The sequence below is a fragment of the Talpa occidentalis genome, unplaced genomic scaffold (assembly GCF_014898055.3).
Source record: "Talpa occidentalis isolate TD23 unplaced genomic scaffold, MPIMG_talOcc4v2.1 talOcc4.12, whole genome shotgun sequence".
Classification (NCBI taxonomy): domain Eukaryota; kingdom Metazoa; phylum Chordata; class Mammalia; order Eulipotyphla; family Talpidae; genus Talpa; species Talpa occidentalis.
Window position 1 is genome coordinate 65,939,580 of NW_023601212.1, and position 12,492 is coordinate 65,952,071.

The 12,492-nt window shown below is 40.5% G+C and overlaps 1 protein-coding gene across 5 annotated transcripts in view; it reads left to right on the forward strand.

Moving 5' to 3' along the window:
• Positions 1–47: 47 nt before the first annotated feature.
• The window catches only part of UAP1 (UDP-N-acetylglucosamine pyrophosphorylase 1), a 33,978-nt gene continuing 21,533 nt past the window's right edge, over positions 48–12,492 (forward strand). For 2 of the 5 annotated variants that reach the window (XM_037506588.2, XM_037506590.2), the window contains exons 1-2: positions 162–241; positions 7,289–7,625. In XM_037506588.2, coding sequence (XP_037362485.1) covers positions 7,346–7,625 — 280 coding nt within the window. In that variant the 5' untranslated portion in view covers positions 162–241; positions 7,289–7,345. Of the gene's footprint in view, positions 242–502; positions 1,081–7,288; positions 7,626–12,492 lie in introns of those variants that run through there. The other 3 variants (XM_037506591.2, XM_054693522.1, XM_054693523.1) reach the window with 3 other exon arrangements.

A 12,492-nucleotide genomic window follows, 5' to 3' on the forward strand; every position in this document is an offset into this window, starting at 1 on the left:
CCGCGGCGCTGACGTGTCGCGCGGGCGGGCGGTTTCAGCTCCTCCCCGCGCGGGCAGCCACTCGACGCGGTGACCGAGGGGCGGGGTGGCCGGGACCGGCGCTCCCCCGGCCCAGATCCCGGCCCGCCCCGCCGCCCCGGCCCCCGGATGAGGGTATATATTCAGGGCGGGCGCGGGACGCCGATGAGTGGCCGCGCCGAGGGAGTCGGAGCCGGGCCGAGCCGCCGTCGCGACGAGGGAGGTGAGGGGCTCCCTGCCAGTCACTGTCGCCTGTCCCCCCTCGGGTGGGGCTCGCGGGGGCCGGCGGGCGCGGCGCCTGGGTCCGCGCACACGCGGCCACGGGCACGCACGCGGACGTGGACCCGCGGCGCACGTTTGCGCCCGGCGCCGGGCGCCGCACACCCGCGATCGCGGCTCCTGCCCGGGCTATCCTGGGGGGGCGGGGGGTTTCTGGACCGGGGGCTTCGGAAGGAGAAAGCTTAGGGCAGTGTGTGGAAGCGGGTGGTTGTCAGGTGTTGGGTGTTGACCTCACCTGCATGGGGTGGCACAGGCCTGTCTCACCTGTAGAGAGGGTAGGGACCTGACTCACCTGGATAGGGGTAGAGACCTGTTTCACCCGCAGGGAATTAGAGACCTGTCTCACCTGGAGCGGGGGTGGAGACCTGCTTCACCTGGAGCCGGGGAGGGACCTCGAGGTGCTCAGGTCAGGGCCCAGTGGACAGGGACCAGGCTCGAGGGCCTCCAGTGAGGACAGGTGGTCCTTGAAGCAATCTGGTGAGAGCAAGCTGGGATGTTTGGAATATATGAGAAAAAGAATTATGAGAGCACGCTGCAGAGGGCTAGAAGATACCGGTGGCGGACATGAGAGTGGGACAAAATCTGCTTCCCACTGCGATTTTTCGTTTACTACTGTCAGTGGAGGATTGAAATTTCTGGGTTTCACCTGGTTTGGCCAAGTAGAAGGATGGATTAGAAGATTGGGAACACACATGCGCTGACCATATGGCTTCCTGATGATTGTCTAAATTTGGCCTGATGTTGTTGTGTGTTTATTACGAAATCTGAAACCACTTACTAGTGGTATGTATGTATCATTATATGGTATTTTCAGTTGAAGGACTTTGAGTTGAAATTCACTAGGTGTGGACCAAAGAGTTTGCAGGACATTGAGGGCAGTTTCTGTTCCTTCACTAGTAGTGAGTTGGCTCACTTGGCTGGGAGGAAGGATTTGATAGGCTTTGCTGCCAACCATTTATAGGATTCAGTGGTTGTGGCTTAATTCCAATACTCTTTCTAAAGCTCTAAGAGGTTTACTTATCATTTTGGGGTGCAAACATTTAGCAGCAGAGATAGGAGCAGGCGGAGAGCAGGAAAACTGTATTTCTTTAATATTGTTATTTAAGAATAACAGTATATCAAAAGTGTATTTGACAGTGGTGGATTATTTCCAAATTTTCCCTTGATTTTGACACAGATGCATTAGGCTATGGGTTTACACCAAGCTCTGTCATCATTTTTAGACTGATCTTCAGCTTTTTCAGACTTTGGTCATCACAGTAAAAATCCTGTTTAACTCTCTTAATCACTACTGTGTATCATTACACACAAGGGCATGCCTCATAGCAGAATTAATTGGAGAAATGATATAATTTTTGTGGCCTGGAGGTGGAGGCTATGTCTATCTCAAAAAAAAAAAAAAATCACAGATAAATTATTCTTGTCCGAAACTCAAGCATGGTTATGCTGTGAACACTTTCAGGATATGTAAATGAACAAGTGACCTTTCCAAACGTTTCGGACACCTGTGATCTGTGCCCAGGTAGCAAAGCTTAGCCTTTGAGTTTCCTATGAGTCTTATTTGCATGGATCTGTTTTCTCAAGCATCTGAATAAATAGATACCTATTCACTTTTGGGGAAAATTTGATTTATATCATAAAATGTTATAATACATTTGACATGCCTTTTAGTAGGCAGAGAAATCTCCACTCCAGACTCTCATTTGAAGGTGTATGAGAAAGACTGGTCACAATATCTGCAAGAGGAAATGTATTCACAGGGAGGTGAGAAGATGGCAAGGGTCCAAGAACCAGGAGTTCCTTTTCTTCAGTTGCCTGGTTCTTTGCTGGACTTCCCACTACTATAAACTTCCTTAGCCTGGACAAAAGTAGTAGTATAAAAGAGACCTTGGGAAAGACCCCATTACTTGGAAAACACTTTAGTATGAATCTCTCAACTGTTTTTTTTTTATATGATATATATTTTTAAAATTCAAAAGAAATGGCATCATAGCTCTTGAAACTATTTAAGTAAACAGAAATGTTTTGTAATAACCCAGTGAATGTCTGCAGTTCTGTCTCCTATCTTCTTTGCTTTTGTATTTATCTATACTCTCTTGGGAATGTCAATCAGCCTATAAACTTGTTATGTATGCTGATGACCTTGAAAGTTTTACCTTTAGTTCCAGTATCCCTCTGAACTCTGGAGTACTACATTTTTCTTTTTCTTTGTTTTTTTTAAAGATTTATTTATTTTTATACAAGAACTGGGGTACAGGCCAGATGTGTGGGAGAGTGAGAGGATTCACCAGAGACAGAGTGGGGAACAGAACAGGCAGACAGATGAAATACACTGCTGAGGGGAGCAGTGGGTGAGACAGGAGAGGTCTATCTCGCCATGTGGTTTTTTCCCTGGCCGGCCTGGGATCGAACTCGTGCTGCAGAGGCTGCGGATTGCTTCACAGTGCAGTGTGCAGTGCATAACCCCTTGCGCCACCAGGGAGTCCCTAGAGTACTACATTTTTCTATCTCATCAGTATTTCTATGTGGGTGTCTAATAGGCATCTTAAACTAAATATGACCCAAAGTATTGATTTCCCCACTCTCCATGCATGCTTTTAAATCTGCTGCAATCCTGGTGGTGCCCCAGCTCAGTAAATGGCGCTGTCACTTTCTGGTCATATTTGCTCGATTCATGTTATTCTCTCCACATTAAATCCATTACCTAATCCTCTAGGTTCACCTTTTGAATCCACCTTCACCACCACTCTAAACCACCATCATCTCTCATCTAGACTCTTGTGGGAGTTCCATAACTGGTTTGCTTGCTTCCACTTTGACCTTCCTTAAAATCTTTCCTCCCGCCTTCCCATAGCTGTAGAATAAGCCTTTAAAAACTGAAAGTGCACTACTCTAATCATCTGCTCCAAATTCTTCGGTAGCTTTGTAAACCGCGGAGTCTCTGTCTTGACCCTTCTTGATCTGGTTTCTCTATACTTCTCCAGCATTCTCATCATTCTGCATTGGTCTCTGCTCTACCTTGTATGCCCAAGCACTATCCTGCCTTGGGACAACTGTGCTTATAGCCTCTTCTACCTAGAACATTCCTTTTCAGGTTATTGCCTTGTTTTGCTGCTCTTTTCATTCAGCTGTGTCTCCAAGTGTCTCTATTAGGCCCTACCTGGTTCCCTACCACCTCTCCACACTCCCGCCATCTATAGTACCTACCCACCTTACCCCTGTTGCTCTACAGTCCCTTATTCTACTGTATTTTTCTTCCTAACACTTGTCTCATAGCACTACATGTCTGTCTCTTGTGCTGAAACGTGGGCATACTCATTATTGCTTTGCTTATTGCTATGTCTCTGCCACCTAGATCAGTGTCTAGCATGCAGTGAGTACTCATCATATATTTGTTGAGTGAATAATGGCACATGAAAGTAAATAATTTTCCTTCTTAAATTGTTTACTAATGATATGCAGTATCTTTGCTTAGTAAAATGGATCAGTTGTATGGTGAGGGATGGAAATTAAATTTTCAGTGATGAGCATAATGTGCCATATGCAGATGTTGATATGTAAGTCTATATACATGACACCTATATAATGTTATGAAACAGTGCGACCTTGATAAAATACATAAATAAATAAATAGAAGCCTTTGGTAGTTACCCAACCGTATAAATTTGTGAAAAGGATGGTTGTGGGTTAGTCATCTTTCCACAGAAATAGCAGCAGTTATGAGTTCAGCCTCATCTATGGTTATCTGTTTGTTTCTTGATTACATTTATTTACATTTATTTACATGTTTCATGCTGTTCCCACTGACTGAATTTTCTCTTCATTCCTTGGCAAACTTGTTTCCACTGTCCAGTGCCCAACTCAATAGTTCTCCTCATGACTTGGTGGTTTAAAGCACAAACTTCACTGATATCATAGCAGTTACTGGCAAGTATAGACAGCTTTCTCTGTGCCAGCAACTGTTTTGAATTCCTTTTATTATATGAACTCATTAATCCTCTTAAACTTAGAGGTAAGTATTGGCTTTATTCTTTTACAGGTGAAAACATTTGAGGCACCAGAAAGTTAAGTTACTTGCTCAAGGTCACAAAATTGGGAAGTGGCAGACCTGGCATCCTAACCGAGCCAGTCTGACCCTAGAGTCCAGTGCTGGTTACCAGCCACTATACAGCCTCTCTTTAAATGAGAACTTGGATAGATTCTTAGTGTTTCCTCTGCTCTTATGAGCGATATATTGGTGTATGAAAAGCTCATAGGCATTAGAGTCAGGTTTATCTGTGTTCAAGTTCCTGTTTTTCTACCTACTAGGTATGTAGCCTTGAGCAAATTGCTTAACCTCTTTGAGCCTCATTTTCTCATTGGTTGTAAGGATTTTTTTCATTTCTGCTTATGAAAGAAAATTTTATCATTCCCATTTTACAGATGAAGATATACGGCACAAGCAATAGAGCCAGGAATAAAAGTCAGTTCTGTTTGATTCTAAAAACTGCAAAGATTCCCTTCAAGTTAAGAGTATGAGAGGCAGGCCTTTAAGGATGAGTGGTATTTCAGCAGATAGAAAAAGAAGGGACGTGGATGTAGTGACAAATTAGAACTGTGTCCCACACTATTAATAAGCTTGCATTTTCATTTCATATTTAAGCCTTAATTTGGTGATGAATCATTGGTAGCTCGTAAGATGTATTTTATAGGTGATAGCATTCATTTTTACACTTGAAGTATGCCCTCCCCGAATACTTTATTCAGATATCCAGAATAAAGCAAAAATAAAAATAGGAAATATTACACAATTTTACATGCTAATCTAATTTGAAATTGATTTTATAAGAAGAATCAGGAAGCCAGTCTGTCACTTCAGTTTTGGAAGGCATCTTATTCAAAGAAAAAATATCTAGAATTTTGATGCCTGCCACTGTTGTATGATATCTTTCCTGAATTTATTTTTGAGTGGTTGCAAATTAAAATTATTTCTAACAAATTTCTAATTTGGCTGACATGTCCAATATAGAATAAAAAGTAATAGTGCTTTTTGAAATGAAGTATCTATACATCCTGTAAAGTTCCTCACAACCATGTCCTATGTGTTTTCTTCCTTTTTCCGTCTTACTGGCTTGTGAATTCATTTCTGCAAAGTGAGTTAGAATGAACAAGATCATTCATATCTGTATTTCTGAATAAAGTATGAATAACATGAGTCTCTCTTGCCACCCTCTCTTTAGACACACAAGCACAGAGACATAGTTCTATTTTCCTTGAGAGACCTTCTAGATTAACAGTATAGGTTAAGACTATGAAGTTAGAAGTCCAGGTTGTTGGGGTTTGAATTCTAGCTCTATCACTTTACTAGTTTGAGACTTTGAGCACAAGTTACCTCTTTATCTCAATTTCTTTCTCTCTGAAGTAATTACAATAGCAGTACTTTAGAGTTGTTTTGAGGATTACATTAACAAATATCTCCAAAGCCATTAGAGTTGTACCACCACACCATAGGTGATATGTGAGCAGTAGGTGTCATTGCCACCTCAGGGAACTCAGTTCTCTTTACCTGAGTTTGTAAATTGTGTTTTATATTTATTAGTCCTGATGAGGTAGATACTCTTATTAATCCTGCTTTACAGATGAGGATTTTGATGCATGGGGAAATTAACTTGGCTGAGCTCTAGAGTTTTGCACTGTCCTTTCACCTTCATTTCTTGCACTGTTCTTTGGGTGGGAAGTGATAGGCTCTTTCTTTACTACTCCTGCCTCTCCTCTCCATCTAAGCAGTGACACTGTGGTGATGATGCTGTACGATAACCTCCAAATTGATCCCTTTCTCATTTATTTTCTCTGCAACTTATCATGTAGACCTTTGGTTTTTCATATCTGCAATTGCTTTTAACTTGTTTTCGTGATTCTAGTTGTCCCTCCTTATGATCTGTTTCATGCCATTGCCAAACTTTACTCTTACCCCTCTACAGCATGGTGACACTTTTGAGTCATATCCTCTTGGCTTCCTGTTACTTATTCTGTTAGGTTTCAGTTCCTTTGCTTAGTTTTCAGTACTTTCAATGTTTTAGCCTTCAGGTACATCATACCTTTTCTGCATAAACCTGCAATTCTTTTTCCTGCTTTGCACCCCAGAAATCCACACTCTTCATGGCCACCCACTCTGTGTGTTTCCTAATCTTTTGTATATAATCTGCTCAGTCCTTGAGGCACAGCTGGAATATGCTTCCTTTGTGAACTCTTTCTAGATGACACCTGTCTCCTCTTGCATTTATCTATAATTAGATTAAATATTTCCTTTCTCTTTTTTTGAGCTGTGCTCTTTGTCATTTTGCTTTGTCTTCATTGTTTGCAATTAAAAAACATGGTTTTATCCATTGATTATTATGTGTTTATTGTTCCTTTAAGGTCCTTTTAGGGTACAGTTCTCAGTGAACATAATGGACATGTTTTTATTGTTTCTTTGCAGGAATTGCCATTGAAATAGTTTTCCATAAAGATAGGTGGTCCTATCTCCTTGAATTTTGTTTTGTTCTGAATATAACAGTTATTTTTATCCTTAAAGAGAAGAAAAACAGTTGAAATGTTAAAGTCAGATGTTCTTCCTGTGGTAGCTTAGTGGTCAGAAGAATAATCCAGAGGTGACTACACACAGTTAGTGAGCCCTGGAATCAGACTACTTGGATTCACTGCTCCACTGATTGGCTCAATTGCTTTGCCTTTCTGTGCTTCAGTGCCCTTCACTGTAAAGGAATGATAATAATAATAGTCCCTATGTCACAGAGCTGTTGAAAATTAAAGAAGACCATGGCAGTACAGTATTTACTGCAGTGCCTAGTATTGTGATCTTACAAGTTTTATCTCTTAGAGACACTGTGATGGAAAGGAACTGTTAACATTAATTTCTTGAACATCTAGTGTGCATAATACACTTGTTTTTAGTAGGAAAACCCTTAAGATTGGAGATTGGTCTTTGACCTGCTGTTGATTCCTTTTCTCTTAGGTTTACTGGTACGGAAATTACAGTTCTGTTTTCACCAAGCTTGGCTACCAGAGCATTATGAACACTAATGATCTCAAACTCAGGTTGTCCAAAGCTGGGCAAGACCACCTGCTGCAGTTCTGGAATGAGCTGGAGGAATCCCAACAGGTAGAACTTTATGAAGAGCTCCAGGCCATGAATTTTGAGGAGCTCAACTTCTTTTTCCAAAAGGCCACCAAAGGATTTAACCAGTCCTCTCAGCAAGAAAAAGTGGATGCTCGAATGGAACCCGTCCCGCGAGAGGTGTTGGGCAGTGCTACCAGGGATCAAGATCAGCTCCAGGACTGGGAAAGTGAAGGTATTTGTTCTAAAGTTTATTATGAGAGGCAGTAAATTATTAAAGTAAAACTAGTAATATTTTCACTCTCATACTGCCTTAAACCAGGTAACCAAACAGAAACTGACCAGTGTGTTTCTGAGACCTTTGCAGTGTCTCCCACCATGGCCCCCTCTTTATTTCTGGTGCCTAATTCAAGACTCCTCTCATTCAGGTTTTTAATTTGCTGCTAGTCTTCTTCCTCAATTTTCATGCTTCTACTAGATTTCTCTTTCTGAAGCACAAGTTAAACGTTTCAATTTATGCTGATTAGTTTAAACCCTTCTCTACTATGGCCCTGGCGTATATTTCCTTGTCTCTGTTTCTCTTTACCTCTACCACCCAACATTTCAGCCAGATCAAATAATTCACCTGTCTCTGAACATTGCATTATGCCTTTCCTGCCTTTGTAGGTGTGGTTTGGCCTTTGCCCCTTCTCTGCCTACCTGGGTCACTTTATAGTCCACCTTATTCTGCTTTTTCCTGGAGTTGTGCAAGGCGGTGGCTCTGCTATTTGCAGAACTTACACACTCTTTAAGTCTGATCCATGACCTTTTTCATTGTCCCAAGTTGGAGGCATTTGTCCATGTATTCCTTTCATTTTGCCTTATAATAAGTTATTTATGTCTTCTTTTCATTTTCTATTACCAGTTCTTCACCAGCGCCTCCAGGTCCTAGTTGTGTATGTTACTAGCATTTATATTAGGGGTTGTAATTGTAAGGTGGTCAATAAATGTCTGTTGAATTGCCCCAGTGCTTTTTCTTCTAAAACCTATCATAAAACCTGTCTCCTTAACTAGTATTAGTGTTTTGGAGAATGGCAAAATAGCTAAAATGTGACTGGTTTTTGTAACTTGCTACTCCTCTGAAAGTAAAAGGCTTGAGCCCAGGTCCATGAATAATTATACTTGCTTCTTGTCAACTTGTCAAGACTTGTCATTTCCTCGGCCATGGAATGAACAGACTGGACTAGTGTTTTTCCTTCTTTTTTAAAAGAACGGGAATACAGTAGAGAAATTGCCTGTAGCCTCATCAAATTTGTATTTATTCACATTACCACATAGTACTTGACTATAAATATACATGTTTACTTTTATAAATATGCAATAATATTATAGATATAATCTTATAGTTTATGTTTACATTAAATCATGGCCATTTTTTCTTTTTCTTTTTTTTTTTTTTTTTTTTTTTTTTTAAACAAGTTTTGTTTTTTTTTTTTTTTTAAGATTTATTTATTTATTTATACAAGCACTGGGTACAGTCAGAAGCGCGGGAGGGTGAGAGAATTCACCAGAGCCAGAGCGTGGAGCAGAGCAGGCAGAAGGACCGAAGTACACTGCTGAGGGGAGCAGTGGGCGGCAGGAGAGGTCTGCACGCCATGCGGGACCCTCCTCCGGTGGCCGGGGAGCAGCTGGGGATCGAACCGGCGCCGCAGAGGCTGCGGGCAGCTTCGCAATCCAGCGCTCAACCGCTGCGCCAATGGGGAGGCCCTCTTTTTCTTTTTTGTCTTCTACTCTTGCCATTCCCTCCAACCAAAAAAGAAAGATAGCCATTCTCAACTTTCTGTATACCTCTCCATATCTTTCTCTGATGTATGGAGTTACCAGTTTTCAAACTGTGCTTCAGGAACCCAAGGGATTCCACTGCTGGGGACACTGTCTCATGGGGGAGGTGGAACTACACTAAATAGGCAGGTCTCCAATCCTGTCATTTCCTCCTAGAGGAGCAGTTTTACTTTGACCTGCTTTATATATTTCATGGTTAGGTGAAGTTTTATTTAAAACATGTTGAAGATTATAAAACATTGAAAATAATGGGATAACCATTAAGGAGGGTCCTTTCAGATCTAAAATGCTGGTAGTGGCAAACCTAGCCTCTTTCTTAAAATGGAGACTACAGTGAGAGGGTGACTTCCAGCTGGAGCATCTGAATGAAGGCTTTAGTGATACTGTGCACCCTACTAACTTTGTCCTCATTGATCTTTCTCTTCTTCCTGGGTTTAAAAGAGCTACTGCGCAAACCCAAAGCCACATGCATGGGCATCTTATCAGGTATCCCAGCTGCCTATATTTCTCTTTGGTGTTTTAGGGGATGAAATCTTAGAAGTAACTCTTATGGAAGCCCAAACTTCGTGCTTATATAATGGTAGACTATGAGTAACAATCAAGACCTCTTATAATTTGAGTCTTTTTTTTTTTGGTCTTTGGGAAACTAGTTTATTTTTTTAACCTTTTTTTTGAAGATTATTTATGCATACAAGAGCTGGGGTACAAGCCAGGGATGTGGGGGGTGAGAGGATTCACCAGAGACAGAGTGGGGAACAGATAAGGCAAATTGAATGAAGTAGACTGCTGAGGGGAGCAGTGGGAGAGTCAGGAGAGACCTGCTGTGCCATGCGGGTTGCTCTCTGTCTGCCCAGGGGATCGAACTCGTGCCACAGAAGCTGCAGATAGCTTTATAGGTTGTGTCTTAACCCCTTGCGCCACCAGGGAGGCCTGAAACTAGTTTATATTTATAGCTTTTTATTTAACCTAGAATATGGAACCATTACAACCAAGTAAAGTATAAGAAGGTGCAAATCACACTTCCCTTTGGCTTACTGTTGAAGGAATATTTGTGCCTTTAAGAGCAGGAGTGGAGGAGACTTTCTATTTGACATTATTGTCTTTTCACTTAGCCATGTATTTGCAAATTCATAACAAAATGAAATTTCTACAGTAAGTCGTCAAAGGGAAGAGAATGCAATTGCCAAGATTATGATGCTATATTTCAGATGGAAGAAAGATATTAGTAATTGTATCAAAGGCAGTGTTTGCCTTTTAAATTAAGGAAATAAAAACATTGTATAGTAATTTCAAAGCGTCTCATGGCTATTGATATGATAATGGACATTTTAACACCTCAGGTGGAAAATTATTTCTCAAGGATAAATACATGAGTCATTAATATGCTTCTTGTTAAAGAGAGGTTTGTTTTAATTCTTGAAGTTTTCTGGGCAGTTGTAGAAAAAGGAATATAGAGGAGGATAAAAACTAAAAAATAATCTCTTAAACAGCTAAGATCTTGATGGAGAAGTAATTAGAAGCTTTGGTGAGAATATAATTTTAGTAAAGATCTCATATTGGAGAGCAATGCATTCTTACAGTGAAACAAGTCTTCCAATTTTATATTACAATAAATCAGTATTCAATATTAGCCTTTTTTTTGCTTATGAGACATTTTAAAATTAATCTTAAATGGTGCCTCTTTTATACTCACTGTGATTAAAAAAATGGATTATTTTTAGAAAAAAATGTACTCATAAAAATGTACCACCTCTACATTTTCTGAAATCTAGTTCAGTGATATTTCTGGTGGATATGTTTAAAAAGTGACACATGCTTATTTTAGAGAAGTTGGAAAATACTAAAAATTGCAATAATATCTCTTTTACGCCACAATCCAGAGATATATATACTGACTCGTACTATTTTGTAGTATTCTGTGGCACACATACACACACATTGGGACTGTGTTTTGTGTATAATTTTGTAGTCTGCTTAAACATCTCTTTGCACAAAAAATTTCAGGCAATTTTGAAACAGATATTTACAGAAAAAATAGTATAATGAATTCCCACATGCACATCACCTTGATTAAATGATGATCAAAGTTTCGCTAGGTAGGATTTTTCTTGCTTTTTCTTTGCTGTAGTATTTTAAGGCAAATCGCAAACATCATCTTATTTCTACTTTCATTTCGTTCAGTATGCATCTCTAAGTTAAGGAATTTTTTGTTTCTAATCACAAAGCCATTATTACGTTTACCATTGTATCTAAAACTGATTCTAGTTCACATGGAGATTTCCTTTATTTGTCTGCCCTTCTGTGCTTAATATTTGGGGGACATAGTTAATATATAAAATATGTTTCAACTGTAAAATTGTGACTAAAAATAAAGACCTAAAATATCTCTCTTGAGGGCCTCCCCTGGTGGCGCAGGCGGTTGAGCACTGGCTGTGAAGCTGTCCGCAGCCTGCAGTGCCGGTTTGATCCTGGCTGGCCGGCCGGAAAGGGTCCCACATGGCGCGGCAGACCTCTCCTGTCTCGCCTGCTGCTCCCCTCAGCAGTGTATTTCGTCAGTCTGCCTGTTCTGTTCCCCACTCTGTCTCTGGTGAATCCTCTCATCCTCCTGCGCATCTGGCCTGTACCCCCATTCGTGTATAAAATAAACAAATCTTTTTTTAAAAAAAAACAACTCTCTTGACTAACTAAAATATCTCCTTTGAAGACTTCTTGGGTAGTCTTCTATTTCTGTCAGTTGAATTGCTTGTTTACCCCACTCTTTGTGGAATGCCAATAACCTGAATGGAAAGTTCTGGCATTGCTCTACTTCAGCTGTACGTCTGCTAGCCTCCTTGCTTCAGGTACAAGCCCAAGTCAAAGAGTAGGAGAGGAATTAGTCCAAGCAGGAAGTCATCCAGGAAGAATATGACTCATGACAGGCTGCTGTAAACTCTTACTTTGCTTCTCATAAATGTTATCAGGAAAAGTGCTTGTGGATCTGCAAAGCATGACTCCTTCTCCAAAGGAGATAGATATACTCCCACCCTGGAAATGGCTCGCTCTGGCTTGAATTTTTTATTTTTTTTATTTACCTTTGATTTGATTTGTGTTGAGGTCCCATCTATAAGAAAGTTATTAACTCTTTTGTCATATGATGAAAAGATGTAAAAGATGATACAGTGAGGTACTTTCGGGTTTTTAAGTAATGGTAATTTTTTTTTTTATTAATTAACTTTTTTTTCTTATATCGTGTAGTCCTCATAGTTCTCCCACCACTGTATCACCTGTGGACTATCACCATA